The sequence below is a fragment of the Leopardus geoffroyi genome, chromosome B2, assembly GCF_018350155.1.
Source record: "Leopardus geoffroyi isolate Oge1 chromosome B2, O.geoffroyi_Oge1_pat1.0, whole genome shotgun sequence".
NCBI lineage: Eukaryota > Metazoa > Chordata > Mammalia > Carnivora > Felidae > Leopardus > Leopardus geoffroyi.
Window position 1 is genome coordinate 35,389,674 of NC_059332.1, and position 22,620 is coordinate 35,412,293.

The following is a 22,620-nucleotide window of genomic DNA, read 5'->3' on the forward strand; positions in this document are numbered from 1 at the left end:
TCAGGCAATGCACTAGGCCCACAAACCAAGCAAGCCAGCAAGGCACAGGGAAATGGATTGCTCACCAGTTCTGGGAGCCAGAGGAAGCCCTGTGAAGGCCTCCTTCAGAAGGGTCATGAGGGTTGGGTCGTGCAGGATCAGTAGGAGTTCAACAGGTAGCGAAAGGAGTGGAGGTGGGTGGGGTAGGTTGGTCAGGAAAACTCATTCTAGGAACAGCGAACAATACGTACAAGGTACAGAGAGCCCTTCATTCCTCAGCTGCCTGTGTTCGCAGGGTTTCCTCGCCACCTTCTCGTCCCTGAATGATCTGATCAGCCCTTTCACCTGTGCTGTATGCCCCCCCCCCCCCCAGAACCCTCTGCAGGACCCAGGCACACATTCTCCCTACTGGCTGTTGGGAGCATGGGTTGCTGATGAGTCTTTCTTCAGGAATCGGCCCCATATAAGGGAGCTCTCTTGTCCAAGGTCATGCACCCCCTCCCTACCCCAGGGGCAGACACATTCAAATGACTGGTGAAAGCAGGAATATAAAGGTCTAGCTCCCTTACTTCAATTCAGGGAGCTCAGCAGGGCATCCCAGCTCCAGAGCTCCCTGTGGGATCAGCTAGGGCCTGTCTGGAGTCTCCAGTCTCCATTATAGTCCAACTCATCTCTCTGCTAGATCCTGTTCCTTTTGTACCCCCCCCCCACAGGTGTTGATTGTGAATGCACTCCCCAAGAAACCTCGTTCAAGAGTATCTCCACTTCAGGGCACCTGGGTGGCTCAGTGGGTTAAGTGTCTGACTGCCTTGGGTTATGGTCTCACGGTTCATGAGTTCAAGCCCTGTCTTGGGCTCTGTGCTGACAGTGCAGAGCCTGCTTGAGATTCTCTCTGTCTCTCTCTCTCTCTCCCCCACTTGAGCTCGCTTTAAATACATAAACTTAAAAAAGAGTATCTCCACTTCAGGTGTGTTTTCTAGGAAACCTATCTAAGGTACCCACTAAGTAAGTGATTAAGTAAGTGATTACTTAATCAGGGATGAAAACCCCCTTCCTAGAGGCGCTTCTATAGCAACAATATTAACGAATATTCACAGAGTGATTTCTGAGCTAGGCACTATGCTAAGCACTTTGCCTATGTGAGTTTATTTAATAAAGAACGGAATGAGTTAATGCCAAAGAAATGAATTTCTAATGGTGAAATTTCAGACTCTGGGAAGGTGAGATTGTCAGCTTAGGGAGTCTGGAAGTGTTTGTGTGGCACATATTCTGTCACAGACTTTTTTCTCTGTCTTGCTGTTTAGTAGTCCTAATCTTTTGTATTGGCTGGGTAAAGCCCCCAGCAAGTCAGGGATAAGGCTCCCAAACTCATTCTTCCTTAAAAAAAAAAAAAAAAAGAAGAAGAAGCAGCAAAGAAGAAGGACTTCTGCTCTTCTCAGTGGTGCAATAATATTTCTGTTCTGTCTTTTTTTTGGGGGGGGGTCTCGCTTCTTGGGAGCCTGTGTGGAGGTGAATTCCTCTGAAAGCCAAGTGCCCCTGTTTGGGACTCCCCAGACATTTTCTGAGAAATGGTGACATTGTTCCTCGTACTTCCTCTCCCTTCCTGAGCAGCCCCTGTAGCTACTTATATCCTCCTTCTTCAGGCTTGGGCTTTCCACCTTTCCTTTCTGTCATCACCTGCTTCCTGGTGGGAGCCGATCTGAAATTTCTTGTCTCCCAGGCTGATCCTCTCTCCATCCCTAAGCTGCCTCCTTCCTGGGGAGCATGCCCAGGCAGCAGGCTGTAGCCCTGACTGGCCTTCCGGCCGTCAGGAACATGTCCCAACATGTTGGGCACTGACTCGCGGCTGCTTATCCTTTGAGCTGCCTGCTTTGGGGCAAAGAGGGGGGTGGTGGGATACAGGAGACCCCCCCGAGACCTCAAGGAGACCTTGGTCTGAATTTCTCTGAACAGCAATATGTGCTTTGCAGCAGATCTCTTGGGATTGGCCTGGGATCTGGTGTGTGTGTGTGTGTGTGTGTGTGTGTGTGTGTGCATTTTTTGCATCAGATCTTGCATGTGACTTCCAACAACCTGCTCTTTTGCCCTCTTCAGGGCAGAAGTCCTTTAAGGGCACACCTGGCTACACACTCAAGTGTATGGTTGGAAATTCTTTTTTTTTTTTTTTTTTTTTTTTTGAGTACTGAACAGTATTAGACACTTAGTAGGTGCTTAATACTTGTTGAATTCTGTTGTGGTGGTGGTGAGCTAAAAGTTATAGAAAAAAAAAAAAAAACAGAACTCACTTCCCAACAACAACAACAAAAAGAATCATCTTGTGAAGTTCAGTATCACAAAACTTTAAATAATTCAATACGGGCCTTCATTAACTTTTTTTTCCCCCAAAGTAAACAGACAGACAATGTCAAGTCTCTTTGAAATGCCTGAAAGCCAAGGGGAGTCAAGGCAGTAGGAGGATATGCCTGTCTTCTTCTGGACATTTGACAACGCAGTCTTTGGTATGTTGGGGGTGGGGGCTGCATGGAGAAAGGGAGGAGGGGACTGGTCCTGGGGTCTTGGCCTTTTTGAGGCCCTCCTGAGGTCCATCTGCAGTCCTGGCCCAAATCCAAGATCAGGTAGGCAAGAGAGTCTGTTCTGTGCCCTCCCACTCCTAACTGGGCTCCTATGCCAGCAGTAGAGAAGACCTGTCCTCCCTGAGGTCAGCTGCATTAGAGGAAGAAAACTGGGCATGTCTGGACAGAGATTTCTAGACACTGAAGAGTCCTAGATGTCAGTAATTGTAGCTGTTCTAAGCCTGAGTTCTAATTTTTAGTGGGATTTCTGTTCAAATTAACATTCTGTTCTCTGCAAATTTTTTTTTAAAGATTTAAACATTTATTTTATTTTACTATTTCAGTTTATTTTTTTGAAGTAAGCTCTATGCCCAACATAGGACTAGAACTCAGACTCCCAAATCAAGAGTCACATGCTCTACTAACTGAGCCAGCCAGGTACCTCTGTTCTCTGCAATTAAAAAAAAAATTTTTTTAATGTTTACTTATTCTTTTTTTTTTTTAATTTTTTTTACTTGACGTTTATTTATTTTTGAGACATAGAGAGACAGAGCATGAACGGGGGAGGGTCAGAGAGAGAGGGAGACACAGAATCTGAAACAGGCTCCAGGCTCCGAGCTGTCAGCACAGAGCCCGACGCGGGGCTCAAACTCACGGACTGTGAGATCATGACCTGAGCCGAAGTCGGCCGCTTAACCAACTGAGCCACCCAGGCACCCCAATGTGTTTATTTATTCTTGACGGAGAGACAGAGTGTGAGTGGGAGAGGGTCAGAGAGAGAGGGAGACACAGAATCCAAAGCAGGCTCCAGGCTCTGAGCTGTCAGCACAGAGCCCCACACAGGGCTCGAACTCACCAGCCGTGAGATCATGACCTGAGCCCAAGTCGGGCCCTTAACTGACTGGGCCACCCAGGCGCCCCTGTTCTCTGCAATCTTTTAAAAGCTAAATCTGCAAATGTTTTAGGTTAAAGGAGGCAAAAATGGAGTGCAAGAGGGGCTGGGGGTGTGAACTGGGTGGGAGGAAGTGGGCACCTCACTTGCTTCTGTATCTGGGAGAAGCACTAGTGGATATTTCCAGAATTGTCTTTCATCAATGTCACCTGAAAATGAAGGGTGCTGGGTGTTTGCCTCTTTCTAGAGCCACTATGTAAGAGAGGGCAAGGGGCAGAGGGCTCTGGGTGGGAGGCAATAGGCCTATGCCCTAGGGATGCCTGGGTAGTTCAGTTGCTTAAGCATCTGACTTCATCTCAGGTCATGATCTCAGGTTTGAGTCCCACATCTGGCTTGCTGCTGTTTGCACAGAGCCCACTTCATATCCTCTGTCCCCCGTTCTCTCTGCCCTTCCCCTGCTTGTGTGTGCTCTCTCTCAGAAATAAACACTAAGAAGAAAATGGGCCCGTGCTCCAACCGCAGCTATTTATTTGCTTGCTGTGTGACCTGAGTCAGATCACTGAACTTCTCTGAACCTCAGTTACCTTTAGTTCTATGGGCCTTGATTTCCTCATCTGTGCAATAAAAGGGACTGGATCCCTTTCTGGCCTCCCAGATGTTTTGTTGAGGTGTCTGGGTGTTTCAGGCGGTGCTTTGGGAGAGGTGGTCTAGGGAGAGAGCCTAGGAATAGTGATGCTATAGTGGGCTTTTCTGGGAATTCCAAAGTGAGGGACATCTTTTTTATTATTTATGGAGTTTTATTTATTAATGGTCACCCCTCATGCTCTTTTCGGGGCCAGAAAGAGGGCTTATGCTAAGAATGCCATCCCTTCCTGGGGAGTGCCAACTCACACCCCAATGAAAACCACCCAGATTTGTAGCTCAGTTAGTTTCCCCACCAACTGTGTAGAGCACACACGCCCAGGCGCGGGGGGTGGGCGGGGGGGGGGGGGAGGGAAACGCCCTCCAGCAGCTGATAACATTGGCATCTGAGTTCTGAGGTTCTAGAGCGCGGCCGGGAGCTACGAGCGTCCCGCGGCCCTGGAAGGGCGGTCCCAGGCCTTCAGCGGGCGGAGCAGCGGGTCCCGCCTCCGAAGCCATCCTTTATAAGAGCAGCGCCGGGCGGTGCCAGCAGAGGTGTGAGCCACTGCTCCAGTCTGTGTCCTGGAGACCCGGAGCCGGGCGCGGATTCACGGAGCCACCGAGACCCTCAGAAGAGGTGAGGGAGTCGTGGCAGGCAGGAGCCGACCCTGGACCGGCAGCTCTGAGCCGAGAAGTGTCTGCCTGTGCGTCCGTTCGCGTCCGCGAGTGTGTCCTCGCGGGTGTATGTGTGTGTGCTGTCTTCACAGGTGAATGGCGTGAGTGGGTCGGTGCGCGGGTCTGGGGTTTGCTCCCACGGGTGTCTCCGTAAGTGCCCGTGTGACGGAGGCCGAGTTTGGCGGAGACTCCGGGCGGAGGGAGGGCAGGAGATGGAGGGATCGATCCCAGCCGTGCTCCCGTCCCTTTGAAACAAAGCAGGGTGGAGGAGAGGCGGGCACCCGGGCGCCGCGGACCCCTGGCGCCGTTAGCGCTAGCGGCGAGCGGCTGGAGCCCCTGAGCGCCAAGCTCCGGGAGGGGCGGGGAACGCGGAGCCGAGCAGGTTCATCAGCGATCCGCTCCGGGGCAGCTCCCGGGTCCACTAGGTGCCGTCTCCCCGCCCCGAGGTCTAGGTTCCCGACGCCTCCGTGTCCGCCACCGCTGGGCGCTGAGGTCAGCGCGGGCTGTGTCCCTGGTCCTTGGGAAAGTGTTGGTACACGTCCCTTCAGGGCAATCGAGGAGGTGACTCATGGTGACAAGGAGACCCCGGGAAACGAACCGGGTGAGGTCAGAGCCCCGCCCGGGCTGGTGGGGGACAGTGGCGCCCCAGAAGTCAGCTTCCCGGCCCTCGGCGGTCTCTGACCCCCCACCCCACCCCCTCCATCAGCACAGTGACCTATTTGGCTGGCACGAAGTGTTCTCAGGGAAGCCGGGGACGCCAGGAGGTCCAGGACTGGTTGTGCGGTCCCCGCCTCGCAGCGCGCCCTCGAGGACGCGGAGCGGTGGCCCCGCGCGGGGTGGGCCCAAGCCAGCCAGTCGGTTTGAGAAGAGCAGGAGTCGGACACACCTCTATTCCATCGCGCCCGCCGAACCCCGGCCCAGCTTGCCCGCGACTCGGGTTGCGGGACTCCGCGGAGGGAGCGCAGCCCTGCGCAGCGGGGCGGCGGGGCGTGCAGCCCTCGTCCGGGAAGGGGGGGACGGGGAGGGGTCACAATCGGAGGGTGGGACTTCGGGGGGGGGGCGCGACGCTGCTCCGGGACTCTGTCAGCAGCATCCAGGGGCTCCCGGCGCCCCCCACCAAACTGCCCTCTCCAAGGGCGACAGGTCTGAGCGGAGCCGGGGGACGACGAGTCGTCCTTCGAACGCCGCCACCCTGCGCGGGCCACAGTGCATCCGTCCTGTCGGGGGCCCTCTGGGGACCCTGGTGCCCTTCTAGTTCGGACAAGAATCTTGGATTTACTAGGGTTTGGCACTTTAGGGCGCCAAGGCAGCTCCCCCCTCCCCTCCCTCCACGTCGCGTTTCGAGGAGGACTTTCGAGCGGTTTTGTTTTCCTTGCTTTCGTCTATTTTTATTTTCCAGGGATCTGACTCATCCCGTGCTTTGGGCGTGGAGATAAGGTGGAGGGCCCAAACCTCTGCGCGCCTGTGCGTGCTGTGTGTGTGTGTGTGTGTGTGTGTGTGTGTGTGTGTCACAGAGGAGCGCGCGGTTTCCCAACAGTGGCGGGGCTTTCGGAAGCCTGGCTGGCTCAGCGTGACGTGTTTGCGGCCCCTGGTTCTCCTCCTAGTCCCCACCCCCCGCCACCTCCAGAGGGTGACGCGCAGCCCGAGTGGAAGCGAAGTTTTGGCGGGTGGGGAGAGCTTTGCAGGAAACTGACTCATCACAACTCCCTGCTGCTGTCCAAGGCTCTGCCCACGCACCTCCGACCCTGCGCCTGATTTCCTGGCGACCAGCGCCCCCTTCCGGCCCCGGCGCGAATAGCAAACACGCCTTCCCGCGGAATGCGGTTTCACCCGCCTTTCCTTCCCGCTCGCTTCGCCTGCGCAGAGATCGCTCGCCGCTTCTGCCAACGCCCCTTAAAAAGAGTACGCCATTGGTTCAACAGTGTGTAATGAGTCCTTACTGTTTACTTCGGAATTAAAATTGGTTGATGTCTAAGGCACGAAGGCCAACAAAGGAAGCTCTTCTCAGTTACTTGTTTGTAAAACAAGGGTTTGTGTTTCTCAGCTTTCCCTGAGCTGGGAGTTATGATAATGGTAGTGAGATCAGATTTTGATGCGGAGCCTATGGGAGCCATATGGGCTGGGGTGTTAGGAGAAAGGATTCTGGTCCCAGCTCCTGGAAGCCAGGGAATATCCAGCGTCTTGATGAAATCTTAGGCAGGCGCCTCCTCCTTGTGCCAATGAGGCACTGAGACCCAGAATGTCCATTTCGGCCATCCTGTGTATCCCCTCTTGAATGGCACCCCAAGAGTGCCCATCTGGGGAACTGCCAAACACCTGCTTAAATCCCCCTTAATTTGAGTTAATTAATCTGGGGAGAGAGGGACCTATCAATATGGTTTTTTTTGTTTTTGTTGTTGTTTTGTTTTTTTAGAGAGAGAGAGAGAGAGAGCGCGCGGGCGCGCGCAAGCAGGGGAGGGGCAGAGTAAAGAGGGAATCCTAACCAAGTAGGCTCCACACTAAGGGCAGAGCCTGAAGCAGGGGCTCTATCCCCACCCTGGGATCACGACCTGAGCCAAAATCAAGAGTCAGTGGCTGTTTTGACCGAGCCACCCAAACAACCCTGTTTTTTTTTATTCTTTTTTTTTTCTTCCTTGAGAGAGAGTGTGAGTGGGGGAAGGCCAGAGGGAGAGAATCTCAAGCAGGGTCCATACCCATCGCAGAGGCCCCAGTGGGGATCCATCTCATGACTGTGAGATCATGACCTGAGCCAAAAATCAAGAGTGCAGTACTCAGCTGGCTGAGCCACCCAGGTGCCCCTGGATCTGTATTTGTAAAAAGCTCCCCAAGTGGGGTGCCTGGTTGGCTCAGTTAAGCGCCCAACTTCGGGTCAGGTCATGATCTCACAGTCGATGGGCTCCAGCCCCGCTTCGGTCTGTGCTGACAGCTCAAAGCCTGGAGCCTGCTTCGGATTCTGTGTCTGGATTCTGCATCTCCCTCTCTCTTTGCCCTTCCCTCACTTGTGCTCTCTCTTTCTCTTTCTCAAACCTAAAAAAAATATTTTTAAAAAAGTTCCCCAAATGATTCTGCTGGGACTGTAGTTAATAATACAAAACTAGAAGAGTAAGGATGAACATCAGAGCGCAGAACGCAGGGCAAACAGGCTTGGGTTCAAATCCTGGCTCTGCCACTTGTGAGTTGTGTGGTCTTGGGCAAGTTACTTAATTTCTTTGAGCCTTCGTTACTTATTATGTTAAAAAAAAAAAAAAAAAGAGAGAGAGCAAACATACTGCACTGGGTAACCCCTCTATGGGGCAGTGGCTCTTGGCCTTTTCAGTTTTCTGGTTTGGGGGCAAGCCTCATATCTCTTCAAACTCTTGGTCTTTAAATTTGGTCTGAGGTCACCTGGTGCCTCTCCTCCCCCATCAGCTCTGAGAGGTGGGGTGGGGAGGGGTAGGTGTGGCGGGGGTCCAGGTCTTCCTGCCCGAGGAGGTCACTCAGAGCCTGCGAAGCAGGACTTGTCCTCGGGAAAACCCAGTCCCTGCCAAGGTTGCACAGCCACTCAGCCCTGGAGTCAGGCCAGAGCAGAGCAGGTGGGTGCCAGCTCTTCGTCATGAGCAAACTCAACCTTGGTTTTCCCTCTTCTGAAGTGGGAGGAGAGGAACCGGGTAGACCGGCCACCTCTCATTTTTCTTGCCTGCAAAACGAGTTCCTTGGATGTAGCCAACATGGGGCAGGGGCTTCCAGGCTGTCTAGACTCCAGATCACCTGATGTGCCTGGCAGGATGTGGCTCAGCCTGGGAGCAATCATTGTCCTGCCCTGCCCAGCCTCTCCTCACCCCCAGGCCTCCAGCTTGATGACATCCTTGGGAAAGGCCCTGAGCACACAGCACCTGTCAGCTGCTGTCTGAAGGAGGTGGTGGCCCGGGGAGTGATGTGGAGAAGGCTCAGCCAGAACTGAACACCGAGAGCAAAATAATAACACTTCTGTTTTCCAAGCACTTCTGTCTACCAGGTGCTTTTCCCAGCATGTTACCTACATTAACTCAGTTAATCCTCACATCTGTCCTCTGAGACATTCACTAATACTGTCTCCATTTTACAGATGAGAAAAAATAGAGCCCAGAGAAGTTAAGCCATTTGTCTAGGGTCACCCAGCAGAGCCTGGATTCCAACCCAGGCAGTCTGGCTCCAGAGCCCACACTCTTAACCACAAGAGCCAGCCTCTCAACTCTGTTCCATCTGCCTTGCCTGAAGGGACTCCCTGACCTATTATTGCTTGAGGATGCTTCCACAGTTCCATTTTATAGATGAGAAAACTGAGGCCCAGAGATATTAAGTGACATTTTATTTTTACAATTTAAAAAAAAATTTTTTAATTAAAAAATTTTTGTTAATGTTTATTTATTTTTGAGAGAGAGAGAAAGGCACGCATCACGTGCGGGGGAGGGGCAGAGAAAGAGAGGGAGATACAGAATCCGAAGCAGGTTCCAGGCTCTGAGCTGTCAGCACAGAGCCCGACTCGAGGCTCGAGTTCACAAATCGCGAGGTCATGACCTGAGCTAAAGTCGGATGCTTAACAGACTGAGCTACCGAGGTGCCCCTTTTTACGATTTTTAAATTAAAAAAAAAATTTCGGTGACTATTTATTTGTTTATTTATTTACTTAAAGTTTATTTTTGAGAGAGACAGAGACAGCATGAGTGGGGGAGGGGCAGAGAGAAGGAGAGAGAGCATCCAAAGCAGGCTCCTCACTGCCAGCACAGAGCCCGATGTGGGGCTCAAACTCACAAAACCGCAAGATCATGACCTGAACCAAAACCAAGAGTCAGACATCTAACCGACCGAGCCACCAGGCACCCCTTTAAGTGACTTTAAAATTTAGGTAGTAGGCAGCAAAGCTAGGACTGGATCCTAGGTGTTTTTTATCCCAGGGGCCAGGGTACTTTTGTTTCAGAACAGGATTATCCCACATGGGCATCTGGGTAAAGGGGCTCAGGAGGCCAGAGAAGCTGTCAGCCTGTCCTTTCACAACGCAGAGTTCTAACCGCTATACGATCACGGCCCTTTCGTTTGCTACCTGACCTCTTGGCCAGGGCTGGGGTTGGGAAACTACTGGACTCTGGCAATTCACACGTACTTGGGGCATTCGCACCCATGAGGGACACCTTGGGGGGACAACAAATTGATTTTAGTTGATAAAGCCTGGCGGTAAACAGGACTCTGATCCCTGCTATTGCAATAAACTTGTCTTTGTCAACACAAGTTTGTCCTTCAGCTGCTCCCTCCTCCAGTGACCTTGGGGTACCAGGTTAACCCAGCTCTGCCCCCACCCGGTGGCTGTTGGTTGGGGACTGGGGACGGCCTGTGGGAAGGCGATGGTGGCAAACCAGCTGGAAGGAGCCAGAGAGACCCCATGTTCTAGGAGGAAGACTTCATCTGAGCCCAGCACAGCCTGGTAAGGTAGGGACCAATTTCCTGAGTGACCAGGGCCTTACTTGTGTCTCGGCTGCAGGTGCCATGTCGGAGCCGTCCCGGGATGCCCACCAGATCCCACATGGCAGCAAGGCCTGCCGCCGCCTCTTCGGCCCAGTGGACAGCGAGCAGCTGCGCCGAGACTGTGACGCGTTAATGGCAGGCTGCGTGCAGGAGGCCCGGGAGCGATGGAACTTCGACTTTGTCACCGAGACACCGCTGGAGGGCGACTTTGCCTGGGAGCGTGTGTGGGGCCTGGGCCTGCCCAAGCTCTACCTGCCTGCAGGGCCCCGGGGGGGCCGGGATGACCTGGGAGGGGGCAAGCGGCCCAGCACCTCGTCTGCCCTGCTGCCGGGGACAGCTCGGGAGGACCACCTGGACCTGTCCCTGTCCTGCACTCTCATGCCTCACTCCCCTGAGCGGCCCGAGGCGTCTCCGGGTGCACCTGGCACCTCTCAGGGCCGAAAACGGCGGCAGACCAGCATGACAGGTGAGGATAGACGCAGGGAAGGACACTAGAAGGAATCAAGACTCTCAGAATCTGTGGTGCGAGGGACCGTGTCTGGTCCTGCAAGGGACCTGTCTGGTCCAGTTTGCTCATTAGGCCGTAGGGAAAGCAAGCCCAGAGAGACACAAAGCAACTTTCCTGAGGTCCCATGGCAGGTATACAGCCATGACCAACTCACTAACATCTACTGGGAACATTTATTGTATGTCAGGCCCTTTGCTAAGGTGAATTTCTAAGGTAGGTTTCATTTAGTCCTTAAAGCAGTCCTGTTCCATATAACATTCTTGCCACTCTTTTATAGGAGTGGAAATAAGGCTCGGAGAGGTAGGGTGGTTTGCCTATGGTCCCACAGTGAATTTGCAGTGGAGAGAAAACTAATGACAGTAATTTTCCGGCTGCCCTATCCAGATCTAACTCACCTTCCCCATCACACACACACACACACACACACACACACACACACACACTTCCATTCAGTCCTCAGAGCACTACACAAATGGTCAACTTCATTTTATATGTGAGGAAACCGAGGTTCAGGGCGATGCAGTCAAGAATGCCACGGGAAATTTACAGCTGGTGCAGAACTAACAATACTGAAGATAGTGGCTCACGTGTATATGGCCCCATCATGGGCAGAACACTTCTCATGGGTTCTCTAATTGCATTCCTATAGCAGTGTGGTTCAATAGAACTGTGCAGTGATGCAAATGTCCAGTGCCACTAGGCGCAATGTAGCCATTGAGCATTTGACATGTGGCTGGTGTGACTGAGGAACCGAATTTTGCATTTTATTTGATTCTAGTTTGTTTAGCTACACAGGGCCACCACAGTAGTGGTGGGCAGCTTGGCTTGGAGCAGGCCCACGGATGTGGGTCTGGTTATAATCAGTCCTGTCTGGGAAGTGTGGTGGGATGCCTGGTATAACGGTGCCGTGGGAGACGGAGTGGGAGTTGCCAGAGTTTTACCCTGTACTTGGCAATGTGTCCCTTTGGCCCTGGGGAAGAGGGCCTGCCCCCTCTGCTGTGGGTTTTGGATGGATGGCTCTGTTGGGCCCTCTTCCTCCTGGCCTGGCTGACTTCTGTTCTCTCTTCCCAGATTTCTATCACTCCAAACGCCGGCTGATCTTCTCCAAGAGGAAGCCCTAATCTGCCCCCTGGAAGCCTCAAGCTCCTAGAAATGAGGCCCACCGCCCCCCCCCCCCCACTGCCCCCACAGGCCTCTTCTACACCTTTGCCTTTAGTCCTTCAGTTTGTGCGTCTTAATTATTATTTGTGTTTTAATTTAAACTCCTCCTCATGTACATATCCTGCTTGCCACCACCCTTCCCCCCGCTCCCCCCCCCCCCCCAGCCTTTGGCATTTCCAATTATTTAAAAAACCATTAGACAGCGGAATGATAGGTTTATTAGAGCGCTAGGTATTTTTATTATGCGAACTATTATTTAAGACGTCTTCATCCTGTGCTCCCCATTTCTGCTCTCCCAGAGGTAAGGTGGAGCTGGCGTGACCCTCACCTTCTGGGTGGTGCTCCCTGGAGGGGCCTGGCTCCTTCAGCTCACCACCTCATGGGGGTTATGAAATTTCTGCCCCTTTCCTGCATTCTCAAACCTGGATTCTTTATCATTTGAGAAGTACACAGATAGCACTTTGAAGGGGGCCCAGCAGGGTGGGGGCATCATCAACACTTTGGAGGCCCCTCCCCTTCTCTGAGGTCGGGCAGTGTGACCTTGAAGTGGGCACAGCCTGGAACACGGCTGGGAACGTGGCACTTTCCTGGCCCCTGATGCCCCGCCCTGCTCTGTGAAGGCACGGGCGAAGGTAGGGTCCTGTAGCAAACCACCCCACCTCCTCTCACCCCGTCTGCCACCCACAGGGAAGCCAGTCTCAATGTTTGGCCTCCCCTGCACTTTTCTAGGAGCCCCAGACGCCCCTCTTTTCCAGCTGGGCTTTCAAGTCCCTCTCTGCTCCGCTCCCCTCCCCCATACCCTTTCCCTCTAGTACCCTCTCGGCCCTAGGTGGCAGCTCTGGGGTGCCTGTCCCCCCAGCTTAGTGGACTGGGAGGGAAGGGGTATGCTGAAAGTAGGGGTCCCCAGTTCTACCTCAGGCAGCTCAAGCAGTGGCCGCCTCCTCCTCTTACCTTCTGGGGCAGAGGTTCTGGTGGTTGGACCGGCCTTCTTGAGCGGGGATCCCTCTGTCAGGGGTATGTTTCGGGGAGCAGAGTTTTCGAGGAGGAAGAGCGTGACACCAGCCCCTGGAGCCCCTCCAAGGACCTTCCCCACTGCCCCACCCTCCCCCATTTCATTGCACTTTGATAGCAGCTGAACAAGGAGTCAGATGTTTTAAGATGGTAGGGTAGAGGCTGTGGTTAGGGTATGCTAAGTGGGCTAATGCGGCCCTGGGAGTTGGGAGTTATTGTCTTTCCCAGCACTGAGCATTGAGCCCCTGGAGGCATCGAAGCACTTCGTGGGTCTGACCCCAAACATCTTACGTTCCTGTAACGTGCTGGCCTGGACTGTTTTCTCCTGGCTCCTCCTGTCTCCACCTAGACTGTTAGCCTCTGAAGGGCAGGGAACAAGTCCTATACTGCTCTGTGCCCTTCATTGCCCCTTCCTCAGTGCTGGGTATACAGCAGGTGCTCAATAAATGTTTCTTGGTGATTTTACTTGTAATATTACCATTGTGGCCCATACGCCTTGTCATTTGTAAGAATGAGTAGGCAGAAGTTCTTTCGGTTGTTTCCACAATTTTAACAATTAAGCATTTAAAGTTAAAAAAAAACGCAGAGGCTTAACAAACAGACCATGAGCCAAAAAAGACGACAACAAAACAACCACAGTAAACATCACACCTCTGCAAAGATCGCCACGGTCAATATTTTGGTTCCTTGTGTGGTCTTTCTTAGTAAGGGATATGTTACTCACCAGAGAACTGCACCTCATTACTCATGGCGGAAATGCACATTAAAACCACAATAAGATAACACTGTGCATCGACCAGAATGACTAACGTGAAAAAGACAATGCCAAGCGAGGGCAAGGGTCGGGAACAACCGGAAGTCAAACCTGGCTGGCAGAAGTATGAAATATTTCAACTACTTTAGAAAACAGGCAATACCTTCTGAAAATGGCTCCCCTCGTGCCCACCCCATGACTCGAGACTCCCCTTCCTGTTTGTTCTCACGAGAAATCAGTACATATTTCCACCAGAAGGCACGTTCATGGCAGCGTTATTCTTGACAGACCCAAGCTGGGAACAACCCAAATGTCCACAACAAGAACGGATGTGTAAATTGTGGTATCTTTCTAGAGTGGAGTATTATGCAACGTTAAAAAGAACAAAGTACTTTATGTGCACGTTTCTGATGATCTGTTCATAGCTAACCACTCCAAGACTTAGTGGCTTAAAACGATGACCTTTATTTGCTCCTGATTCTGCAATTTAGCCAAAAACCACTTTTCAGATACGGGATAATTCTCTGCTGTATGGGACATGGCTTTGCTCTAGAACCCTAGGAGTCTGAGGTAGGGCTCTCCCACTGGGACTTTTCAGAGACTTCACACTGTCTACTTATCTGCCACGGATATTTCTAGTACCATGGGACACACAAGGTCGTATGTCCCAAGTGCTTGTCCTATAGCATGGACCTGTCACAGAGCCCTCTTTGGTTCTGGACTCCACTCAAACGTGGCAGCTCCCCATGCCATCTGGTAAATGGGCCAGAGCATTAGGTTTTTTTTTTTTTTTTTTTAATGTTTTATTTATTTTTGAGACAGGGAGAGACAGAGCATGAACAGGGGAGGGTCAGAGAGAGGGCGACACAGAATCTGAAACAGGCTCCAGGCTCTGAGCTGTCAGCACAGAGCCCGACGCGGGGCTCGAACTCACGGACCGCGAGATCATGACCTGAGCCGAAGTCAGCCACTTAACCGACTGAGCCACCCAGGCGCCCCAAGGGCCAGAGCATTAGTATATGGCCTCCGAAGTCCACCTTGGCTCGCTAAAGCTATGCCTCTTTTGAGGGGGAGCATGTCCTCAGTACTTGTCTTTTCCTATAGAGGGAACGTCCCAGCACGTCCCAGTTCATTTGACCACTTAAAACAGAACATGACACGTCTCTGAATTCTTGTAAAGAACGTGAATATGCCCCATTTCTTATCCCTTTTCCTGAAACGGATCAGAGAGAATGCGCTGGCCATATTGTTAGCTTCTTACAGTCAGAGGCTGTGTAGACTATTCTAGCAAAGATACCATATCTGATATGATGCCTGCAATTAGGGCAACGACGTGGATAACCATCAACTGCCATGCTTCGTTTGGTTATTATAGGAGCAGTATGGGGTGGATGGAATGGGGATATGATGGGAACCACCTTGCTTCCTGCAGGCCTTTGAAAGGAGCACCGATCTCTGCACTGCCACCTGGCAAGCGGCGTTGCTTCCGATTCACTGTCTTGACTAGGGGGATAACTTAAGAGACTTCCATTCAGTCCTTCTTTCCATTAATGGCTCTTAGTCCATAGATAAGGAAACTAACCAGTGCATGTTCTGCCAACTGCTAAATGTATCCACGCCTGTCGCTGATTGAGGGCTTCCTTCTAGGGGGCAAGTTTGGGTTCCTCCTCTCATGGGTGAAACAACTTCCCATGATGCCGGAGGAAATCGGAAGAATGGGAACATTTGAAGTGAGAAGCTGCATCACCACCAGGAACCCATGTTTCAGGCGAACAGAGGTGTGGGCCTGTGGGACAGGGACGGGGGCTGGGGGGGCATCAGCTTTGGCTTCCGTAACTTCCCTTCAGCCAGCCTAGTGCCCAGATAAACATGCTGGCAAAAGTCACTGCGGCTTTACCCTCTCCCGCCAGCCCACAGAAATGTGAGCTCCGTGAGGGTAGGTCTTTGCCTGTTTCATTTGCTGCCATGTGTCAGCACCGAAGGAGTGCCCAGCACACAGTAGGTGCTCAATAAATATTCGTTGAATGAATGAATTATTCCCTGTGGCTTGAATTTCCTTCCTGACCCCAGCGTTCATCTCTCACACCCAGTTCTCCGCCTACCCCACTCCCAGGTGGCTGCCCTCATCACTTGACAATCAGTCTGGCATTTGAACATGGCCATCTGCTAATTGACAGGATAGAGAAGTCGGAGATTCTCTCAGTCTCCTTTTTTTTTTTTTTTTTTTTTTTATTTATATTTGAGAGAGAGAGAGAGACAGCATGAGCAGGGGAGGAGCAGAGAGAGAGACAGACAGACAGACAGAATCAGAAGTAGGCTTCAGGCTCTGAGCTGTCAGCACAGCCCAGCATGGGGCTGGAACTCAGGGGCAGTGAGATCACGACCTGAGCCAAAGTCGGACGCCCGACCGACTGAGCCACCCTGGCGTCCCAGTCTCCTTTTAAGTCACAAATATAACAACGGCCAGCATTGATGATCATCTGCCTGCCGTGGTTCTAAATGCTTTATGCGGTTTATAGCATTTAATCCTTGCAACAAACCTATGAACGGGGTGCTATTACTACCTCTGTTTTACAGATGAGAAACTGAGGCAATAAGCCCTTAAGCCACTTGCCTGAGGCCACCCCTCTAGGAAGAGGTGGGGAGCCAGGATATTCATGCTGATGACCCAGGTCACATTGCCTGCTTGTTCCATACACGAGCAAGGGGAAGTGCCTCGCCCAGGGCCACTACCATCATGAAGACGCTGAGGAGGCTTGCGGGCACCTGTCTCCAACCCCCCCCTTCCCCCTCTGAGGTTTCTCAGTCATTTGCAAGGCGTGCTATGTAAATGCAAATTTGAACCAAGCTCCCTGGCCCTGGTTTCCCACCAGCCGGCCTGAGCTCCATCTAGAGACAGCTTGGAGCCAGCCAGGTCTGGACACTGTACCTCAGGACAGAGAGTCTTTTGCCTCAGGGTTTCCTAAACTGTCAAGTGAATGCAAGCATCTCCGGGGAATTGAAAAAGAGTGAGTGTGAAACTTTCCCATTGATAAAACGGTCTCACTGTCTGGGATCCTTGTTCATTCATTCAGTTTCTGTAAAATTCAGTTTCTGAGCTCAGTGTTTTTAAGTCCAGCGACACCATATTTTAAAATTAACTCCGCTGCTTCCAAAAAGGCCTGGATCTTTTTTTTTTCTGAGCACTTGGCTCCGGCCTCCTGCCAGCTGGCTCACGGCAGATTCTCTCCCCTGGGGCTGCAGCAGAGGGCAGCCAGGCTGAGCTCTGACCACTCTGGCTCCATTGGGGAGGACTGGGACCACCCCTGCCTCCTCCGTGCCCCTTTAATTTCCATGGTTGGGAGGTGGGTCGTGGGGATGGGGGGCAAATGAACTGAGGATGCTTTGACATCCTGGGGGCTGGGTCTTAAAAATCGAACCTCACTCTGTTCCCAGGGAAGTGGAGAGAGCCCTCACTGCTGAAAAGTCTTGGATTTGTTACAGTTGCTCTACCAGCAGCAAACGAAGTTAGCTCTACTTTCAAAATGCATCAGGGGCGCCTGGGTGTCTCAGTCTGTTAAGCGTCCAACCCTTGGTTTCAGCTCAGGTCTTGATCTCACGGTTTGTGAATTTCAGCCATGCATGGGGCTCCACACTGACAGTACAGAGCCTGCTTGGGATTCTCCCTGTCTCTCTCTCTCTCTCTCTCTCTCTGCCCCTCCCCCGCTTGCTCTCTCTCTCAAAATAAATAAATAAACTTAAGAGAATATTTTATTTTATTTTTTTTCAACGTTTATTTATTTTTGGGACAGAGAGAGACAGAGCATGAACGGGGGAGGGGCAGAGAGAGAAGGAGACACAGAATCGGAAACAGGCTCCAGGCTCTGAGCCATCAGCCCAGAGCCCGACGCAGGGCTCGAACTCACGGACCGCGAGATCGTGACCTGGCTGAAGTCGGACGCTTAACCGACTGCGCCACCCAGGCGCCCTGAGAATATTTTAAAAAAATACATCCAGAATCCTCTTGCCATCACCTCCACGGCTGCCCTCCTGGTCCAAATCGTTACTTCTTGTGTGAATTATCCTAACAGCCTCCTCACTGGTCTCCCTGCTCCTGCCCTGAAGTAGCACAGTCTATTATCCACAATGAAGGCAGCCAGAGGGATCATTGTAAAACCTCCAAATGGCTTCCACCTCACTTACGGTTAGAACCCAGGTCTTTATGTGGCCTACAGGTCCTCTTGTCTGTTCCTTCTGACCTCGTCTTCTCCACTCTTCCCTCTATTACCTTCTCTCTATCACTGTTCCTCATGTACACAAAGCATGTTCCTGCCTCAGGGCCTTTGCACTCACTGTTCCCTCTCCTGAACACTCTTTTTCCATATCTTCTTATTTGTAAGCTCTATTCCAACATCACCTCTTCATCCAGGCCTCCCCCAGCCACCCCATCTAAAATTCACTTCCCACCATTCACTTTGCTTTATTTTCTTTGTAAGCACTTATTACATATGTTTTTTTTTTTTTTCCTTTCAGTTTTGTGTCCTCAGTCCCTAGGATAGTGTCTGGCACATATTAGGTGCTCAATAAATATTTTTGAATTAAAAAAATGAATGCCTTATTTAGTTCAATAAAGCTATAGAAACTCTCTGGGTACCAATTTCCTCAGCTGTAAAAATGGGGTAAAAAGGATGGTTCATTGTGAGAATATCAGTTTATTTAGAAATTACATTTATTAAATTTCAAAACCTTTTGTTTTGAAATAATTTCAGACACAGAAAAATTGCAAAAATAGTAAAGTAATACTTTTCACCAACAGTTCCTAAATTTTAACGTTTTTCCACGTTTCCCACATCACTCTCTCTCTGAATATGTACAAATTATTCTTTTTCTTTTCTTTTCTTTTTTTAATGTTTATTTACTTATTTTGAGAGAGACAGAGGGAGAGAGAGAATCTCAAGTAGGCTCCGTGTTATCAGTGCAGAGCCCAACACGGGGCTCGATTCCAGCAACTATGAGATCGTGACCTGAGCCGAAATCAAGAGTAGGACACTTAACCAACTGAGCCACCCAGGCACCCCTTAAATTTATTTTTGAGTGGGCAACATATCAAGATGGTACAAAATAACCAGTGAAACATAAATTTCCCTCCTTCTCCATCCCAACACTTTTCTCCAGCCCAACTGTTACCAGTTTCTTGTATATTCTATCAGAAATATTTGGCATATTTACAGCCGTATAGGAATGCATGTGTATTTACAGGGCATACATTTCATCCACACACTTGTTCTTCATGCAAAGCGTACTAGACTCACCACTCTGCACCTTGCTGGTTTTATTCAACAATATATTTTGAAAGTCTTCACGCTGGCCCACCTGTATCCTTTTCATTTTCTTCACAGCTGCCTAGAGGCCCTACATGGACATATTTGAGCTTTAATCAGTTCCCTGTTGATGGAAATTTAGGTTGTTTCCAGTCCTTTGCTGCTATAGACAATGTGGTAGTGAAATCTTTCTATATCGTCATTTTGCGCGTCACCTATAGGACAAATGACTAGAAGTGAAATTGCCGAGCAAAAAGCTCTTTCCTTTTTAATGTTGACAGATATCACCACATGGCTTTTCAGGAAAGCTGTGTCAGTTTATTCATTCAGTTCTTCCTTACAACGTGTGAAAATGTTTTCCTGTGTCCTTTATAACACAGCACGCTATCAATTAAAAAAAAATTTTTTTAAATATTTACTTATTTTTGAGGGAGACAGACAGAGTATGAGCAGGGGAGGGGCAGAGAGAGAGGGAGAAGAATCCAAAGCAGGCTCCACGCTCTGAGCCGTCAGTACAAACTGACATGGGGCTCGAACCCATGAACTGAGATCATGACCTGTGGTGAAGTTGGACACCCAACAGACTGAGCCACCCAGGCGCCACTCAAATTTTTTTTTTTTTGCTTTGCCAATTGGAGAACTTAAAATATTATGTTGCAGTTTTATTTTGTGCTTATTTTATTTTACTTTTTAATTTTTAAAGATGTTTACTTATTTTTGAGAGAGAGATAGGAAGTGCAGAGAGGGAGACACAAAATCTGAAGCTGAGCTGTCAGCACAGAGCCTGACTAGGAGCTTAAACTCATGAACTGTGAGATCATGACCTGAGCCGAAGTCAGATGCTTAACCAACAGCCACACAGGCGCCCCTGTATTTCTTTTATTACAAGTGAAAATAAATATTTTTCACATGTTGAAAAGCCATTGGTATTTTTTTATCCCCCATGAACTGTCTATTTATTGATGGTCCTGATTTCTCTATTTATTGATGGTCCCAATTTCTCTATAGGAATTCATGATCTAAGAAGGAAATGAGCTTATTTTCTGTGACATGTGACTATTTCTTCACAGTCTGTTTGCTTTTTGACTTGTCAGTGGTTAATTATTATTATTTTTTTTGCCATTCAGACGTTTATTTTTTATTCTAAAATTTCTATTTCATCATATGTGTCAATCTTTTATGGCTTCAAACACTTTGTGATAAACCTGGAATGGCCTTACCTGCTCCAGGATTATTTAAAAACCCATCCCATGATTTCTTACAGCATCTGTTGAAACATACACAAGAGTAGAGAGAATAGAATGAATCAGTGGTGCCCTCGCCAACTTCAACAGTAATCAGAACAGGGCCAGGGCCTTAGTTCATCTGTGCCCCACCCATCCTTCCACCCCTCCATTACTTTGAAACCTATCCCAAATAATTTTATGGGTTTTTATTGCTTGAACTTATACCATCTGGAACTATTTTATTTTATTCTTTTTAAAGGATTTAATTTATTTCTTTATTTTTAAACGTTTATTTATTTATTTTGAGAGAGAGAAAGAGCATGAGCAGGGGAGGGGCAGAGAGAGGGAGAGACTGACAATGCAAAGCCCAATGCGGGGCTCGAACTCACAAACTGTGAGATCATGAGTCGATATCAAGAGTCAGACGCTTAACTTAGCCACCCAGGCGCTCCTAGTTTTTATTTAATTTTAAGCAATCTCTACACCCAACTTGGGGCTCGAACTGAACCCCAAGATCAAGAGTTGCATGCTCTACCGACTGAACCAGCCAGGTGTCCCCATCTGGAATTATCTTAGAGCCCCAACTTTGCTTTTTGCAGATAGCCAGTCCATTCTCTGAATGGTTTTTTGAGTAAACCATCTTTTTAAAAATATTTTTTAAAAAAATGTTTATTTTTGAGAGAGAGTGTGTGAGTGGGGGAGGGACAGAGAGAGAGACAGGGACAGAGGATCTGAAGCAGGCTCTGTGCTGACAGCAGTGAGCTCAATGTAGGGCTCAAACTCAGGAACTGTGAGATCACCACCTGAGCCAAAATCAGACGCTCAACTGGCTGAGCCGCCCCGGCACCTCTTGAATAAACTTTTATCCACTGATTTGAAATGCCACTTGTAACATACATGAAATTCCCGTATGCATTTGAGTCTATTCCTGTCTATTCTGTTCCATTGATCCATCCCTGTATATTCATGCTCAAGTACCACTCTCTTCTGATGGTTGTAGCTCTACAATACATTTTAGTGCTAAGTTAGACTATTCTCTAAAAGATGATTTGAATGTAAGCCTCCCCCAGTACTTGCAGACACTGAGTCACGGTGTACAGGTACCCCGGGGCAGTCTGTATACCAGCTTTAGCCATAATGTGCCCCGTCAACACTCCAAGGCATAGCATCACCCTGGCAACCAGAGACTTGGGTCCGAGTCCTGGCTTTGCCACTGAGAGCTGGGTGACCCTGAACAGCCCACCTTACCCTTCAGAGCCTCTGCTTAGAGGGACCTCCCCTCCAGTTCCAGCGGTCTACAGTTCTAAGCTTCTAGAGAGAGGGGCCTGGGGAGTATCAAGCCAGATTATGAAAGGACAGCCAGTACTCGCTGCTACAGGAAGTCCTGTAGATAACACAGGAGATTGGCTTGCTGGGTAACGGAAAGGACGATTAAGCAAGAGACAAGACTGTTAACAGTTCCAGAGCTCGTGGGCTCCTGGGGGCAGTGGTTGCCTCGTCACCAGGTCCGGGAGGCCAGCACTGGGTGCCCGACTGGGAGCCTTTAAGAGGTGGGAGCCACTGGAGTTGCAATGCTTCTTTTCTTTTGGAGGGGTGGGGGGGGGGAGAGGGAGCAGTGGTCCCCATCTGGCTCCTATGACGAGGGTGCAGAGATCTGAGCCCTCTGTTCTCGAGAATTGGGAACTTTCTGCATGGTCTAATGAGGGCCCTTGAGCAGGGGACTGGGATAGATTGCCTACCTTAGATGGCTGTGTGACCTTGGGCAAGTTACCTGGCTTCTCAGAGCCTTGGTTTGTCTACAAGTCAGTGAGGGGAAGAGAGAGGGGGAGTAGACCAGAGCAAGGCGTTCAGTGGTCTCTCAGACCCACCAACCTGGACATTTGGGTTCTGTGACTATCACTATTATTTTCAGTTATTGAAGTGGGGTGAAGGGCAGAACCAGTTCCTTGCCCCTTTGGTGAGAGAATGATGGAATTGGGGAAGCCCTAGGATAGCTGTCGCTTATCCCATTTCTCTTTTTACTTTTTTTTTTTTTAATGTTTCTTTATTTTGGAGAGAGAGACGGAGCATGAGCAGGGGAGGGGCAGAGAGAGAGGGAGACACAGAATCGGAAGCAGGCTCCAGGCTCTGAGTGGTCAGCACAGAGCCCGATGCGGGGCTTGAACCCATGGACCCTGAGATCATGACCTGAGCCGAAGTCGGACACTTAACCAACTGAGCCACTCAGGTGCCTGCCCCCCGCCCCATTTTTCTTACGTGGCTCTCTGCTCCCTGACCCAAAGCTCGTGGTGCCTGCTCCCCTAACCCAGTCCCCCAGTGGGGAGAGCTGGTTCCTATAGATGCCTGGGAGCGAGATCCATTTGCCCTCAAGTTTGGCTTTCATGTTTGTATGATTGCTTGGGCGAGGAATGTGGGGAAAGGGGGTAGGGCTGAGGGTGTGTGTGCATGTTCCTGGTCGTGAGG

The 22,620-nt window shown here is 50.3% G+C and overlaps 2 protein-coding genes across 5 annotated transcripts in view; both read left to right on the forward strand.

Moving 5' to 3' along the window:
• Positions 1–4,551: 4,551 nt before the first annotated feature.
• On the forward strand, positions 4,552–13,342 carry CDKN1A (cyclin dependent kinase inhibitor 1A). Of its 2 annotated transcripts, none has more exons than XM_045498000.1 (3): positions 4,552–4,681; positions 10,214–10,663; positions 11,777–13,342. In XM_045498000.1, exons 2-3 carry the CDS (start codon positions 10,219–10,221, stop codon positions 11,824–11,826), a joined length of 495 nt encoding a protein of 164 aa, XP_045353956.1. In that variant the 5' UTR covers positions 4,552–4,681; positions 10,214–10,218; the 3' UTR covers positions 11,827–13,342. The 2 variants fall into 2 exon arrangements, with proteins under 2 accessions (XP_045353956.1, XP_045353957.1); XM_045498001.1 differs by having other exon boundaries at positions 4,601–4,811.
• An 8,273-nt stretch (positions 13,343–21,615) lies between these two features.
• Positions 21,616–22,620, forward strand: part of RAB44 (RAB44, member RAS oncogene family) — a 34,252-nt gene continuing 33,247 nt past the window's right edge. For all 3 annotated transcript variants that reach the window (XM_045498004.1, XM_045498003.1, XM_045498002.1), the window contains exon 1: positions 21,616–21,707. The gene's annotated coding sequence lies outside the window, so the exon portion shown is untranslated. The remainder of the gene's footprint in view (positions 21,708–22,620) is intronic.